General features: G+C 46.0%; 1 protein-coding gene across 3 annotated transcripts in view; it reads right to left on the reverse strand.

Moving 5' to 3' along the window:
• The window catches only part of MYO5B (myosin VB), a 340,352-nt gene that overhangs the window by 194,478 nt on the left and 128,390 nt on the right, over positions 1–17,484 (reverse strand). For all 3 annotated transcript variants that reach the window (XM_045459496.1, XM_045459497.1, XM_045459498.1), the window contains exon 2: positions 1,614–1,724. In XM_045459496.1, coding sequence (XP_045315452.1) covers positions 1,614–1,724 — 111 coding nt within the window. The remainder of the gene's footprint in view (positions 1–1,613; positions 1,725–17,484) is intronic.

A 17,484-nucleotide genomic window follows, 5' to 3' on the forward strand; every position in this document is an offset into this window, starting at 1 on the left:
TACCAAGTGATAGGCTTGGGGAGGGGGTTGCAAACAGAAGATGGCAGGAGGAGAGTTCCCTCTTTCTACTAATCAGCGAGTTAATCACCAACCACAATAGGTACTATGTGGGCAAAGTGTAAGACAAGGTCCATTTCTCAAGTAGGTCATCACTAACTAGAAAGACCAAGATGCCTGAAAGAAGAAACAGCCAGACAGTAAATGATCAAAGGCTGAAAGACGTGGTACAAACGTCTCACACCAGTGCCGCCAGCCGTCCCCCCAAGCCATGCCTGCTCTTGCAGCCCCTCCAACTTCACCCATCCCAGAGCCACTTCTTGGTTCCTTCCTGCCACTTCCTTCAAAACCTGTTCCTCATATGGAATCTAAAACAATTGAGTGATTTCACGTGCCATTCATCTCGGTCAGTAGGACTTACTTCACTTAGAACACCCAGCGCATAAGGTATAAGCTTATCCAGTCACTAGGCTGTACACCTGCAACTGATGTAACCTTGTGTGTCAACGATACTCAAAAGTGTTTTTGTTTTTTCAAAAACCTGTTTCTCTCCCGGTCTCCCCCACTGTAAACCCCGCAGCCCAAATGACCTCTGCCTGTGTCCTCAGGCCACCCATCTGACCCCTTGCCTTGAAGGCCTTCCAGGTACACAGGCCTCCTTTCCTTCAACACACCCCAAGGGAACACACCACAGTCTGGGGCCACTGGCACACACAACTTCCGTTGGGACGCTCTGTTCTCTCATTCCCCACCCCCCACCCAGTCTTCTGCTGGCTCCTTCCCATGACCCCTTCAACACCTTCACCTCACCCCACACCTTATCCACAAGCTTCTGTGCCTAATGCCATGTGTCACAACACTTTGCTGGACTTCCGTGACCTCCCCCAAATGACAGGGCCACATATACCTCCATGACCCAGCACAGTGCAAGTATTCAAGTACTTGTAGAATGCACACAACAGAGAAGGGTAGTCACACAAAAGGCTCATGAAAAGCAGAAAATCGGACAGTACAGGAGGAAGATTTTAGTTAACCACCTTGTCTTCCTTCTGAATGAAGCCACATGAAAGTCAACTACTAAAGAATTCGTGCTGCACAGCTAACACATGTGGAGTGCTGTGTGCCAGGCACTATTCTAAGGACATGTCACATAGTAGGTCATTTTATTCTCATAAGCCCCCTAGACCAACTTTCACTCCCCTGTAACCGATGAAGTAACAAGTACAGAAAGAGTGCTAACTCACCCAAAGGCACAGAGCTAACAATGGATGAGCCAGGATCCCAATCCCCAGATAGGCTGGGGTCCAGAACCAGTGCTCTGACCACTCTACCGTGCACAGTCTTTTATGGTGCCTCCTTGTCACCTCCCACTGACACCACAGCCCCATGAAGGGAACCCTCCTTCTACTCTACTGAGCAGATTCTTGCCTTGGCCACCAGCGATCTCTTAGCTACAACACCAGTGGGCACTTAGGGGGCAGCCACAGCACAGTTTTACAGTTTGCCAGTAGCAACAGAAAGATGCCAGGGACTCAGCGGCTCCACTCTGCAGGGGAACTCAAGCCCACCATCTACCAGCCGGCCCTGTGCTCCCGGCTCCCACCACCTGCACTTACCGTTTCATCTTCCAGTCTGAGCTGGAGGCTCGTGTCTCCCTCCTTGTAGTCCTTGGTTAACTCAGCTGAGCGCCACACTTCATCAGGGTCAGGGATCCAGACCCTCGTGCACTGGAAGATTAAAACAAGAAACTCCGATAAAGCTTTCAGGTTTCTACTTATGTGTCGCTACCTACGAGGGGCCCTCCAGAGAAGTTATAAGGCCATCTGGACGCCTCTTCCTTCTCGTTTCAAAACACAAGATGGTCTAATACCATGACAACAGGTAAGTAACCCACGGGAGTGGGGACAGAGGGCACTTTATAGATCTTAAGAGAACACCACATCTAATTATAATTCTCCCAGCAAGACTGCCAGGCCAGCATCTGGTTACATCCACTAGAGCTCTGCACCATCATCTCAAGGGTGGTACAAAAGAGCGATGTCAGAGGCAGCATCCAGCCAACAAAGAACAGAACACCACATGCCAAGACTGAGACAGGAGAGCCAATCTTCAAATCCTGGGAACCTCTGCTCTGATATGCTGCATTCGGGGACAAAGCCATTTTCCCGCAGAAGTGAAACACAGTGGTCAGCAAATCGAAAGTATATTTACATACTCCTAAGTTGTCAGCAACCTCGATTTATTTGTGCATTCTTTGAGCCACAAACATACCCAAAAAAATTCCCCTCCACCTCCCCCAGCAGCTAGGAGATCTGCAAAGTCATTAAGCTGGAGAACTCCTAGCAGGGAAGAATACAGCCCTTGGTAAGTGAATAAGCCCTCTCCATCCACCTGGGCGGGGGGGGGGGGGGAGGGGCCGGCCCCGACTGCACACTACAATCACCTGGGAACGTGAAAATACCCAGTCCAAGTTCCAGCTCAGAACAGGAGGAGACGGGAGCGCCCCAGGCGAGTGGCCCGTGCGGCTGTGGACACCACACGTCTGATGCATCTGGACCTGCCGGCGGCTGCTCTTGACAGCACTCCTCGTGCCTGTCAGACAGCCGTCTCCCTCTTGCAGGTATGTCATCGCCACAGGGCCTCTTTGCTTTCAACCTGGCTACGGGTGCACCTGCGCACACAGTGTCGTGGCCACAGAACCTTCTCAGCACTCCTGAAACGAACAGCTCTTAGGACTGAAAGGCCAGCCAGAATGCGTGCCTGGGTCAGTATAACCAACCTGGTGGAATGACGACTCCACGCCCTGACCTTGTGGTCAGTCAGCTGCCCGGGCACAAGCAGCCAGCAGGCTTTTAGTCCTGCCATCCCCCCCAACTTCTTTTTTTTCACATGGTATTTTCCTCCAGATGGTCACTGGCCCTTCATTTTGTTTTTTAACATTAATTTTTGAGGAGGGGAGGGGAGGGGAGGGGAGGGGAGGGGAGAGAGAGAGAGAGAGAGAGAGAGAGAATCCGAAGCAAGCTCCAGGCTCTGAGCTGTCTGGGCAAAGCCTGATGTGGAGCTCAAACCCACGAACTGTGAGATCGTGACCCGAGCCGAAGTCGGAAGCTCCAACTACTGAGCCACCCAGGTGCCCGGCTGACCCTGCCTGCACTGGTCTCTAGCTCAGTATCGAGGAGAGCGACTCATCAATACTCATTAGTGGTAAAGCAAACCACCAATTTGCATCCCTGGTGTCCCAGCTCAGGATACAAAGCCAGAGTCATTTTTTGCATTATGAAGAATAGGGTTCTCACAGGATCTCCACTCTGCCTGTGAGCCTGCTGGAATGACTGCATCTTTATGAAGATGCTATCGAGCTTTATAGTACCTGAGTGCTTGAGAGAAAGACATTAAGAGTGCTCTGAGCTACCTCCAGAGCAAACTTTCAGTATTTGCCAAGGATAACTGTCAACACTACTCCCCTCAGGTGTCCTAACTTCCCTCCTCCGCTGTGATGGAAGCCGATCTTCCGCCCAGCTCCAAGGACTTTGATGGCCCTGTCCCCAAGCTTCAGATGAGGGATCTTTCCTTAGCCTCCCTACAGTTCCTGTCCCTTTGAGCTTGCTCTTGGGCCTTCCCCTCCAGGCAGAGGGAGTACAGCACACCCGAGAAACAGTCCTCAAAGTCTCCACTCCATATAAAAGGTGTCAGGAAAGGCTCAAAAGAAGAGTGACAAAGAAGAATGAGGAAAGTCCCAATAGGAACTGAGCAGAGATAATGATGCTATGTGGACATCAAGCTGTGTGACATCCCGGAAGCCAAGGGGGCCCAGTCCCAACCCACACAGGGGATCCAGCAGCCTGACCCCTGCTGTCCATATGCCACACCTGTCCATTGCGCCCAGCACCAGGGAGGCTCACTGCCTGGCACTAGCTGTTTAATTCTTATTCTGGGAGGGTCCACTCATCTACTTATACAAATCTCCTCTCTCCAAATAGACTAAAAGCACCTCGAGGCAGAAGATTTTCTCCATTTTCCTATCCCACAGAGCCCAGCACAGGATCAGCGCTATAAGGGGACTAGAATGATGCTTCAGATCTTTGCTGCTGTGAGGACCTCAGCCTCACAATTCCCTGGGAGCTTGTTAGAAATGTAGCATCTCATGGGAATGCAAGCTAGTGCAGCCACTCTGGAAAACAGTATGGAGGTTCCTCAAAAAATTAAAAATAGAACTACCCTACAACCCAGCAATTGCACTAGGCATTTATCCAAGGGATACAGATGTGCTGTTTTTAAAGGGACACAGGCACCCCCCATGTTTATAGCAGTACTATCAACAACAGCCAAAGTATGGAAAGAGCCCAAATGCCCATAGATGGATGAATGGATAAAGATGTGGTATATGTGTGTGTGTGTGTGTACACACACACACACACACACACACACACACACACACACACACACACAATGGAGTATTACTCAGCCATCAAAAAGAATGAAATCTTGCCACTTGCGACTACATGGACAGAACTGGAGAGTATTATACTAAGTGAAATTAGTCAGAGAAAGACAAAATCCTATGAAGAGATTAAGGGAAACAAAAATAATATAAAAATGGAGGGGGACAAAAACAGAGGAGACTCAAATATGGATAACAAACTAAGGGTTATTGGAGGGGTTGTGGGGGGGGATGGGCTAAATGGGGAAGGGCACTACTCCTGAAATCACTGTTGCACCATATGCCAATGAATTTGGATGTAAATTTTAAAAAATAAAAAATAAAAATAAAATAAAAAAAGAAATGTAGCATCTCAGCCTCCACCCACACCCACCGAATCACTGCATACCCTAAGCACTTGCTGTTCTGCTCCTGCAATCTGTGCTCATACTTCCCTTTGTACCTGGGTCAGCCAAACTATAGCTCTGGGCCAAATCTCATGTACTGTCTGTTTTTGTGCAGCCTTGGAGTTAAGAATGGTCTTTAAATGGTTAAAGGGTTTGCAGGGGGGAAAAAGGTGCTATCCAGATGATAACATGTCAATTACGTGGAAGTCAAATTTTGGCGTCCATAGATTTTATTGGTACACAACAGCACATTCTATTTGAATATGGTCTATGGCTGCTTCTGCATGTGGAGGATGGTTGTGTAAGCCTGAAAGGTTTACTATCTGACCATCGCTGTGAAGTTCGTTGCCCTCACCCTTTATACATGTGGTTTCCTCAGTCCAAAATGACCTTCCCTCACTTGTCCGTGTGGGCAGAATCCAAGTCCCAGTGCCCTGTCCTCACTGAACCCTTACCTTCCCTGGGTTAGCCCTCACCCACTCTGAGGTGCTGCAACCCCTTCCAGGATTAACTTTACGGTTCTGCAGGCATTTCTTTTACATCAGTTTCATCTCACTACTTCAAGCTCTTTCCAATATACTACTGGGCATCTCTGTATCCCTGGCAATATAACAGATGCTCAATCACGTGTGCTGAGACAGGAATCAGTAAGTGATGCACTTATGAAGCACCCGGTTTATATGGTAAACACACTGTGGTAGGCACCATGTAATCAAGTATAAACATGGAGATCTACACCCTGACTTTAAAGAACATACCATCTAGTTGAGCAGATAATTCACATAAAAATATACTCTGAAGGGTGCTGTGACCAATTCCTAACAAGAGTGATAGTTATTCAGCACAGGTGGGCAAGCAGCAACGATTGATGCCAACTCTGGAAACAGATGGTGAAATGCTCCTCCTTTTAACAGACCTTGTGTATTACAGACCTGATCAAGCAAGTTTTAGATTCAAATCAAGTAAACATTTGAGCACCTAATATGTGCCCGCTCCGTGATAGATGCTGTCCTTTCCTCCATGTCCACAATGAAGATACATGTGGCCGTGCGCGGAGATGAGAGCAGCTCACTGTGAAAGCAGAACGAGGTAAACCCTGCATTATGATGGTACAGGATGGGCGACATCTGCAGCAGGCCTTCCCACCTTTATCCTATTTCATGGATTCTCAGCTTAAAGTGCCCACAAATTACTGAGCAGAGCTCAGTTACCCAATGTCACGCATGCCACACTTGACGAGCAATTGATAGGATTGCCAAGCACAATTTTAACCAAATTTTGCTTTATGTGCTGACTTAGCGACCACCACACCACTGTCCCTTCCCTCCCCAGACCTACCCACCTGAGGAAGATCCATTACCTTTGTAACCCCCAAACAAGGCACAACATGATCAATGCAGAATAAACAGTCAAGAGAACAGGCTAAGAACTTGGAAGGGGTTTCCTTTGGAGTGATGGAAATATTCTCCAACTAGATAGAGGTTGTGGCCACACAGCAAATGTATTCATGCCCCTGAACTGTTCACTTTAAATAGTTCATTTCATGTTATGTGAATTTCACCTCCATTTAACATATAACTTTTTGTTGCAGATGACACCAACAGTATCCTGTACACCCTCTATTGGCATGGGTCTGCACTTCTAATGCCTGAAGAAACAGGAAGATAAAACACATTCCTTTAACAGAAAATCATCGATTCTACAGGCCAGATAGAAACTCCCCACAGCCAAGGTTCTGTGTTGCCTCTCACTTTCTCACCTTCAAGGAATTCCTTCAAACAAATCCGACCTCTACCAGCTTTCCTGGAGGCAGATTATAGGAAAGACCAGCTGACTCACATAACCCAATTATAGCGCCACTGAACTTGTCACTATCCCGTTTTAACAATGTTTAACTCCGTCATATCTAAAGAGATAGCAATCTGACCCAATTACCAAAAAAACTTGCGATTTTTCTTTTGGAAAGAGCCCTGCATATTAACCGGAGAAGGCAGAGTTCTCTGAATTGAGATGCATCAGCACGGAGAGCTCTTCTCCAGACGCAGGTTCCTCCCTCCCCTGTCTGTAGGGCCTGCAAAGGCAGCTCTCTGCTGGAGGCGGTGATGGCCCATGGCAGTAATGCTCAACCCCAGCTGCACCCTACAACCACCTGAGGAGCTTTTAAAGCTTCCCACGCTAGGTAACCCCCTCTGACCAACTACATCAATCCTTGAGGGGGAAGGGGGGTGCGAACCAGGCAGCGGTTTTTAAAGCTCCACAGGTGCATCCGATGCCCCCCAAGTTTGTAGGCGAGCAGGCTTAGGGTTTTATTTGGTAACTCATCTGCAGGCACCATGGACCCTCATGTGCCCAGAGGTCTCTCCTTACCACTTGCGGTTGAACAGGACATTCCAGCCCGAAAACACTTTAGCTCAGGATCCAAGAATAATCTCCAGAGAGCCCCTGCTAAAATATAAATGCCCTGTCGAGAAGGGAATCACACTTACCCGTTTGCATGGATCATGATGCAGTACAAGAGCATGGCTGTGTGGGCTCTACAGCCAGACAGCCTGGGTAAGAATCTAAGCACCACTTACTAGCCTGGGTAAGTTGATGAGTGGCTCTGAGTCTTGGTTTCCTCAGCTGTACAGTGCAAGTAAAAAGATGTATCTCAGGACGTGGTCCCAAGAATAAAATGTAATCCCACAGCATCAGAGAATTACAAGCCTTAGGCAACAGCGACAGTGGTAATAGTATACACTCATCTAGGAATCATAGGCCAGGAGTGGGATCCAGAATGGGACCCTGCAGAGAATTAGGGAACAGGAAAATAGCAGGCCTAAGGGATTTCCTCCAGGTTACTGGGATCCTTTCAATGTCCTGCAAATTGTTGTTCATAGATAGCCATGCCATGCCTAAAAATCATCAGATGGATCTAGCCTGAAGTTCAAAACCCCGAGAGAAGGGATTCTCAATGCTGGCTGGCATTTAAGAATTATCTACAGATCTAAAAAAAAAAAAAAAAAAAAAAAAAAAAAAACAACAAAGAAGAGAAACACCAATGACCATGTCCCACACTTGAGTAATTAAGATCTGAGTAGGGCCCAAGCACTGTATTTTTTCTTAGGCTTCAAATGGATGTGCCAGAGTTAAAAATCATGGTTTCACAAGAAGCCTCAGAATCAAAATGGACTTTGGGGAAAGGAGAACATTCACTCCCTAGAATTATTAATAGTGCCACCTCCACAGCCTTACACTAAAATAAGTAACTTTAAGTACTTTAATCCTTTCATCTTAGTTTAAAACTGGAGAGCAGCAGGGTTATCACCTGTGTATCACAGAGAAGAACATTGAGGGTAGAAAAACAGAGCAACTTGCCCAAGCTCACAGTGCATAGTTAGGGTCAAAGCCATGACCAGAGAAATCTGTGACCTCGAGTCTTCTGCTGTCGCCCCCTCGTGGATAAATGCTAACTTGATTCCAGCAGCCCAGGTCCCACCGAGGGTGTATTTGACACAGGCAAAGCGTCCTGCAAGCACACACAAAAACAAGTACATACAGCCACTTACAGGGACGTGCCAAGTTAAGCCACCAGGTACTTTAAGAATCAGAGACTGAAGATTGGGTTGCAACATAGCCTTGAAACTTGAAGCAAGGCAGTGTGGACACCGTCTCCTGGGAACGGACTAGAGGGGAGCCCACAGCCTAACCTGGTGGCTGACTGGATAAATTGCCCGTCCCCTCCTCCCCATGTTAGGGCACCAGGAGCCGGCACACTGCCTGCCTGTTCACAGCTGTACCCTTCACAGTGACATGATGTCACGGTTAGTAGGCACCGAGAGATCTCTGCGCTAGGATTAAAAAATCAGGGCTCTGGTTGGGGGTGCAAGGGGAGTCCCTTTTGCTAAAACTGACAATACTCCATAGCATCTGCTCAGGACACGAATTTCGTGCCAGAACTCCACGAAGATGTAAGGTCAAGTTGGTCAGCCTCTACCCCTCAAGCAACACAGAATCCACATTTCTCCACACAAGACCAGCCTGATCACAGAAAGCAGCATCAGCGAACAAAAGTCACCAGGATTGAAATAAGTGGATAGGCTGTGGGCTCCAAAGAACAACAAATGTTAGAAGGCAGGGCCTGGGGCTCAGATGCCGCCTGAGGCAGGAAGGCTCACTCTGGCAAAGGACCATGAGCTGCTTCCCCAACCTTGCCTGGAGCCCAAGGCATCACGTGCAAGGAGGGGAAGCAGAGAACCAGAGCTAAGAGGCTACAAATCCCTCTAGGCCAGAAAAACACATACTCCTCATAAAAATTTGAAATATTCATAGCTCCATTCTTCAAGTGAGGTTAGGAAAGCACACACATACTTTGCAGAGATGTCTTAAGTGATGTCCTCTGTTTGGTGTAATGGTGTCCATTTTGAAACAATACTTCTATGAATAGGGAAGAAAACACTTTGGCAGGTACTGCCCTGTTGTAGGAACCGTGAGAACACCTCACCTAACTGCCCTTATAGGAGGAAATGGGTCACATTTCATCCTTCTACATAATAAAAAGTCTTCAAGACAAAGACTAGACTTTTTCCACCTATCCAAGCAGGACCACCCACTATCCTCTCCCACATTAGAAGCCTGAAGATCACGTTCATGGGCCCAGACACCAGGTGCATCCTGAACCCAGGCCTGATGATTAAACCCCTAAACTGGAGGGGACAAAGTCATGAATATCCCTCAACCAGTATGTTGCTGAGCGTCTTTCCCTTCCCTCATACTGGGCTCCTACTGGATGAACTGGAGAGCAAGGAGGTTAAGATTTAAGTATCTGAGGGGTTAACATCTAAAAGATATCAAGAACTTACAGAACACTAAAAAAAAATAGTTTAAAAATGGACAGAGGACCTGAGTATGTTTCCAGAGAGCAATACAGATGGCCAACAGACACGTGAAAAGAGGCTCAACATCACTGATTAGTAAGGATTATCAGTGAAATGCAAATCAAAACCACAATGAGCCATCCCTGGACACCTGTCAGAATGGCTATAATCAGACAAAGTAGTGTTGGTGAGAATGTGGAGAAAAAGGAACCCTTGCGCACTATTGGTGGAAATGTAAATTGGCACAGCCGCTGTGGAAAACAGTATGGATGTTCCCCCAAAAAATTAAAAATAGAAATACCAGGGGCACCTGGGTAGCCCAGGTCACGATCTCATGGTTCGTGAGTTCGAGCTCGAACTCTGTGCTGTTAGCACAGAACCTGCTTCAGATCCTCTGTCCACCCCCCCCGCCCCTCCCCCTGCTTGCTCTTGCCCTCAAAATTAAACATGAAAAAAAAAATTTTTAAATAGAAATACCATGTAATCCACTAATTCCACTATTGGATATTTACCCAAAGAAAACAAAACACTAATTCAAAAAGACAGATGCACCCATATGTTTAGTGCAGCATTAGTTAAAATAGCCAACATATGGAAACAGCCTAAGTATCCACTGATAGATGAATAGGTAAGAAAGATGTGGTTCATATATATAACGATTATACAGCCATAAAAAGGATCTGGCCACTTGGGTCAACTTGGATGGACCTAGAGGATATTATGCTAAGTGAACTAAGTCCAAGACAAATGACATAATTTCAGTTATGTATGAAACCAAAACAAAAAGACACAAAGGAGTGAACATGAAGGAGAAATAGACCCATAAACAGAACAAAACTGATGGCTGCCAGAGGGAAGCAGGTGGGGAGGAATGGGCAAAATAGGTGAAGAGCAGTGGGAGGTAAGGCTTCCGGCTATAGAAAGAGGAAGTCATGATAAAAGGTAGAGCATAGGCAAAAGGGTCAATGGTACTGTAATAGCACTGAACAGTGACAGCCTACACTTATGATGAGCATAACCTATAGACTTGCTTAATTGTTATGTTGTACACCCGAAACTAATGGAACGTTGTGTCAACTATATTTCCATCATTTTTTTTTTTTTCCAACAAGACTCAGCAATCAGGTACTGGCCTGAACTTCTAGCTCAGGCTCAGATTTTCCATCTATCCAGTGAGGAAATGCTTCCACATTAGAGCTGTTAAGATTAAATGAACTGGCATATAGAAAACATTTAGCACAGCATGCAGCACACAGTAAGGGCTCAGTAGTTGCTGTTATGCCAGCAGGAACTGAGGCCCGGGGGGGCCTCAATGAGACATGGAGACATCTACTCTAGGGGAGTACAGACACAAGCAAGTAATCCCAGCAGAACCACGAAGCACCATGGGAACACATGCCCAACTCCTCTGCTTTCTCTCCTGAATTTAGCTCCTCCTCCTCCAGCACTAATGCCTACTTCCTGGTTTCTCTGTTTGCTCATCCCATGAGAGTCTTCCCAGACTGGTAATAACCTTCCCTTTTCCCCCAAATGCTCTTCACTGGGAAGCTAACTTACAACCAAAGGGAACTATAGGTAAATCTTCTGTGCGTCCAGCACTGACAACTCAAAAGCCATGCATATTCTGGGCGACAGGTAGATCCCTGAGCCCCAACCCAGATCTCTACTGAACTTGCTCCATGTTCTTTCCTAAAAAAAGAGAACGAAGCTAACCTGAATGCCAGGAAGAACTTTAACTTCATGCAGAGAGATTGAGATAGAAAAAAGCCACTCAGCATCCGTGGAGTAAAGGAAGACAGAAGGGGGGGGAGGGGGGAGCTAAGAAGCGAGCTTCATTCTGTAACAGATTAAATGCAGTTAAATAGTAAAGTCACAAAACCCAATATTTCCTGTTATTTAAATGAAACAAGGGGCACCTGGTGGTTCAGTCAGCTAAGCATCCAACTCTTGATTTTGGCTCAGGTCACGATCTCATGTGGTTCATGAGTCTGAGCCCTACATCAGGATCTGGGCTGACAATCCAGAGCCCCCTTGGTGTTCTCCCTCTCTTAGCTCCTCCCCCACTTGCATGTGTGCTCTCAAAATAAACTTAAAATTAAAAATAAATGAAACAAAAAAGTCAAATTTATCAGAAGGAAGATCCATCTACCTATTCCCATCACTGGTCATCACAAGCCTATCTTTGATCTTTGTTTTCTTACATGCTTATAACAACATCACCTCAATCCAGACTTTTGAACAAAGGCTCCACTCTGACACCCGATCGTGTGATCAGGCACGATTCTGTCTGAATTCACATTCACTACCTACATGTGAAGCTAAGGAACAAAGCAAATGTCTATGTGGCTGGTGAAGGCCAACTTTAGCAGTTCCCACTCTACAGATGTTAAAAGGTTAAGCAGTACATCCTCAAGTGACAGACTGACACCAAGATGGGAAGGACGTGGTGTTCAGGGAGCACTGCTGAGTCATTTTATCCAGCGGTACACTTGGAAACTGCAGTTATACTAGAGGCTTAGAAACCACTATAAAGCAATGTGTTCAGGTGGAAGTTTTGGAAAATTCATCAAAAGTCCTGCATGTCAATGACAAGTTGGTTCTGTAAGGTGCTAAAGACGCTTGCTGAAGATGCTAAAAAAGATTTACTCAAAGCTAGTACATTCCATGCCGCTAAATATATGCCAGGACCCCACCATGCAGCCAATGCTTTGTTAAAATCCTACTTCCAGCAACATGACTATAGTCCTTGGAATAGGCACTCTCTCTGCACAGAGGGATCAAGTATGTGAATTAAGTAATCCACAGTCCTATCACACATATGTAAGTCACTGAAGACAGTTTTCCAGAGCACAACACCTTCATTTCCACCTAAGCTCTCTGAAGCACTCTTACTTCTAAATTCCATTTATGGGAGCACCTGGGTGGCTCAGCCGGTTAAGCGTCCAACTTCAGCTCAGGTCATGATCTCGCAGCTTGTGGGTTCAAGCCCCACGTCCGGCTCTGTGCTGATGGCTCAGAACCTGGAGCCTGCTTTGGATTCTGTGTCTCCTCCTCTCTGCCCCTCCCCCACTCATGCTGTCTCTCTCAAAAATAAAATGTTTTTAAAAATAAATTCCATTTACGATGCCATCACTGGATAGTTGTTCTTCTCTTTCGCCATGTAGGTATATACTCCTGCTCTCCACCACCAAAGACTAATAATATATTTCTCTCCCCAGAGAAACAGTCTTAATTTTTAATCACAGTGACACTTATTAAAAAGTCTATCAGCCCTAGACTAAGAGGTAAGTCCATTGTTGTTTTTTTTTTTTTTAATTTAAAACCTGTTCCACTCTGACCTCTATAAGCAACAAAAGCCAACAGCGAAGTCATTTCAAGCTAAGCCCTCTTCTGCAAACACAACCTCACAGAACAACGTTAACTGAGAAAATGCATTAGAACCATTCTTTTCCAGGGAAATTTTTGGGAACTGCCCCAACACATGAGTATGTTGGCCTGTTCTTGCTTTGCCTATAAGAGATCCATCCAACTTAGAATTTAAATACCTTACACATTTGCATTTGGGACTGAAGCCAGCTCTCCATCTTCTTTCACATCTCAAAGCATGTCAGCCTCCCCTCCCCCCAGTAGTCAAACACATCTTGAGATTCTTCAACAGATATTCAACTGTTGCATATCCCCATAAGCTACAAGGCCTACCAACAAGAAAATAGACTCTAGCTCATTTGTTCATAAGGATTTACGGAACACCTACCACATTGACAGGCAGCATGCAAGATGCTAGGACACACAGCAGAGGGAAAGGACATGTCCCCATCTTCAGAGATACCCAAGCACATTGGGCAATTCATCTACTCCAGTGGTCCTAACTGGCTCAGCAGCACAGACATTCACAACATACAACATGGGACCTCACACAGTCCAGGTCATCACAGGAAAAGCTTTGCTGAAAAAGCAAGTTCCAAGATGAAACCTACATGGACAAGGAGTTGGCTAGGCCTGGTGGGGAGGGAGGAGCATTCTAGGCTAAAAAGTCAGCTGCAGACAAGCCTCGGACAGGGAGGAGTAGCACTCACTGAAAAGCTGCAAGTCAGTATGGGCGAGCTGCAGACCTCAGAGGGCAAGGGCTCCAGTGACTGAGATGTGCAGGAGGCTCATGGAAGTCACATTACAGGATGTTCAGGTTATTCTATAACCAATGGAAAACTGTACATGGGTTTTAAATACAAAGAGGGATGTGGTCTAACTGAATAATATTAGTATTTACACATCCAGATGGCCAACTGACACATGAAAAGATGCTCAACGTCACTCATTATCAGGGAAATGCACATCCAAACCATGAGAAGCCGTCACCTTACAACTCTCAGAATGGCGAGAATGAAAGAAACAAGTGTTGATGAGCATGTGGAGAAAAAGGAACACTCACACACCAGTGGTGGGAATGTAAACTGGTGCAGCCACTGTGGAAAAAAAAGTACGGAGGGTCCTCCAAAAATTAAAAATAGTAACACCATATGATCCAATAATCCTACTGCTGGTATTTACCCAAAGAAAACAAAAACGCTAATTCAAAATAATAGATTATACACCCCTACGTTCACTGCAGCACTATTGCAAATAGTGCAAATTGACAACAGCCAAGATACAGAAGCCACCCACATGCCCATCAACAGATGAATGGACAAAGAAAATGTGGTATATACACACACTGGAATATCACACAGCCATAGAAAAGAATGACATCTTGCAATTTGTGACAGCATGGATAGACCTAGAGAGTATTATGCCAAGTGAAGTAAGTCCAAGATACCATATAATTTCATTCACATGTAGAATCTTTAAAAAATGAGCAGAAAGCAAAATCAGACCACTACGGAGAACCAATGGATACCAGAAGGGAGGGGGTGGGGGCCAGGCAAAAGGGGTGAAAGGGAGGAGGTGGTATGGACTTCCAGTTATGGAGTAAGTCATGGAATGAAAGGAACAGCAGAAAGAATACAGTCAACAATACTCTAATAGTGACATATCAGGACAGATGGTAGCTACACTTGTGATGAACACAGCTTATGTATAAACTTGCCGAATCACTAAGTACACCTGAAACGGGTGTAACTGTGTCAATTATAGTCAAATAAAAAAGGCCTGTACTTACAAACTGACCTACAAGGAAAAAGAACCCTCAACAGGAAGATAGTTAGATCTTCTGTCATGCATCCTTCCCATCCTCGCGTGAACACTCACAATGCAAATGAAATCAGGGACACCATTTATCCCGTCCCTAGGCCCAAAAAAATGGTCTTTGAAATTCTTCTTTTGCTCTTACTCTTACTACTTTACTCAGTGCTTCACCATTCCAAACTGAAATACCATTTCCACCATACCTTAATGCTACTGATACAGCTTCTAAATCTCTTTATTCATATATTTCACCTTTATCCAATCCAGCTCTTTCAACTTTTTTTCTGCTGTATTTTGCAATGGGGAACTTGTTCATGGTCTTAGAGAGCAGAGAAGTTTAACCAAGAATCAAGAGGGAATGTTCAATCTGAGTACATCGGCAAACAGGCACAATAGCATCTCCACTGCTGAGACCTCAGAAGGAAGGGAAAAAATATTCTGAAACCAACACACATTCTCACTGAATAGCAGCCATGAAACAGACTCTGACTTCCAAGTTAGGAAGGTAAATGGGTGTCTGCTACCTGAATCACCATTAACCAAAGACCTCAAAGCAATGCCTTTAATTTTCATCCTGGGGTTGCGAGCAATCACGGGGCAGCCGTCAGCACCCTACTACTTGGAAGTGAACCATTCTTTGGCAGTAACGCTCGCTAAAACTCTCCAACCAAACCTGCTGTCAGATGGCCACAGATGGTCTAGGAATGATCACGGTTAGCTCAGGCCCTCTATGCCAAGTGATTGTGTTTGAGAGACTAATTTAGATGTGGTTTCACACACTTCACAAGGTCACTTCTAGTGTGGCTGAAAAGCAGGGGGTACAGCTTGAAAGAACACCTAAGCTTGAGTCTCTATGGGGTCACCCAGCAAAGACAGTTTTGGAGAAAAAGCTAAGAACTGACATGACTGGTGTGAAATGAACATTTCACTCTCTAAAGGATTAAGGGGCAGGGGAGGAGTTTCATCTCAGTGAGGATAGGTTCATCTTCTGCACCAAAAACCCCTCCTCCACCCTCCAGCAGGCATCATGGAAAACCATTTGAGGAGGTAATGAAATGAGGGGATCACCAGCACATCCCATTGAAACTGTACATAGGTAAATGCATTGCTAGACCTCATTTTGGACATGAGAGTGGCAGTCTCTGCCTGCTGCCTCTTCACCTTACCTGAGCAGTGCTCACACACTATCAGGTGAGTGGTGCTGCTCTGGAAGGCTATTTTTCAGGGTCCAAGTTACCACTGTTGCTATTAATGCAGCAACCCCCCCAAGGAAAGGTGACAAACCCTCTAGTCTTGGGCTTTTCTTTACCGGGTATTCAAGCATGTTCTACAAGTGTTCTGTACACAATGCTTTTAAACTGGAAACATTTTATGGGGCACCCGGTGGCTCAGTCAGTTGAGCGTCCGACTTCAGCTCAGATCATGATCTCGCATTTCATGAGTTCAAGCCCCGCATCAGGCTCTGTGCTGACAGCTTGGAGCCTGCTTCGGATTCTGTGTCTCCTCCTCTCTCTGCCCCTCCCCTGCTTGTGCTGTCTCTCAAAGTTTCTCAGAAACTAGGACAATAGAGGTCTCATTCCTCAACAAAATTCTCACTTTCATGCAAATGTCTTACACACTAGATAACCAGTAAGCTTTAAGCAAAAGCATTGGGGGATGAACAGTAGGTGTGACATCCCTGTTTTAACAGGTGCAAGTCCCAGGTACACGTACAAAGTGTTCCATCATCCTAATTCCGGACAAAGCTGGAGTCACGTTTACTCTTTGCAGGTTCACTTAGGTGTTAAAATAGCGGTGTAGTCCAAGACTACAGTTCCAACCTTCCCCAGGGATCCTTACCAATTCCCTGGTTCCAGGGCCTTCCTGGAGACCCAGCACAGCAGAGAGCCTTAGGAAACATCACAACAGAATGACCCCAATACCTTCAACAAAAGGGATTCAAACAGTCACCACCTTCAACAAACAAACTACAGAAGAAGAGCAACCATCCCAGTTCTGGACACAGGCTGAGTCATATTTATTCAAGAGAGCTGAAACATGGCACTGGAAGTACTCAGCCAAAGGCAACCGCATATTGGTGTGGCAGGTGTGTCGGGTCTGATGGGCATGTTATCAAGGGGTGGGGTCCTCCCTTGGTATCCAAATAGAACATCCCTCAACAAATCAAATCCTCTGGACCTTGGTTTTCCCAGTGAGTAGGCTGAACTAAAAGAAGCTCCAATACTATGCCTACATTCATCAAGCACCTCCTTGCTTCCCAAGAAGGCTGCCTGTGGCACCAATCTTCTCTCATGGACCCAGAATACATCCACAGAAAGATCCCTGGTTGGTGGCTCATCAGAAAGGCCTCCCTCTGATCACAGGCTCTCTCCTTTAGGTGAGGGAAACAAGGCCTCCTGACAATTAGTGCCTCTCTTAAGTACCCACTGCTCTTTAGAGTCCAAAAGTATCCTGAAAACCAGTAGGAAATGGGTGAAAAGAGAATGTTCTCTGGTGAAAAAAAAAAAAAATCAGATGTTCACAATAGACTACTCCTTGGCCCTTCCCTCTCCTGCTGTATCCACCATCTGCCTGTGTTTTCCACAGCACCTTCGTATTTTGGTTAACGCTTGGCTCTGGAGTC

The sequence above is a fragment of the Leopardus geoffroyi genome, chromosome D3, assembly GCF_018350155.1.
Source record: "Leopardus geoffroyi isolate Oge1 chromosome D3, O.geoffroyi_Oge1_pat1.0, whole genome shotgun sequence".
NCBI classification, from domain to species: domain Eukaryota; kingdom Metazoa; phylum Chordata; class Mammalia; order Carnivora; family Felidae; genus Leopardus; species Leopardus geoffroyi.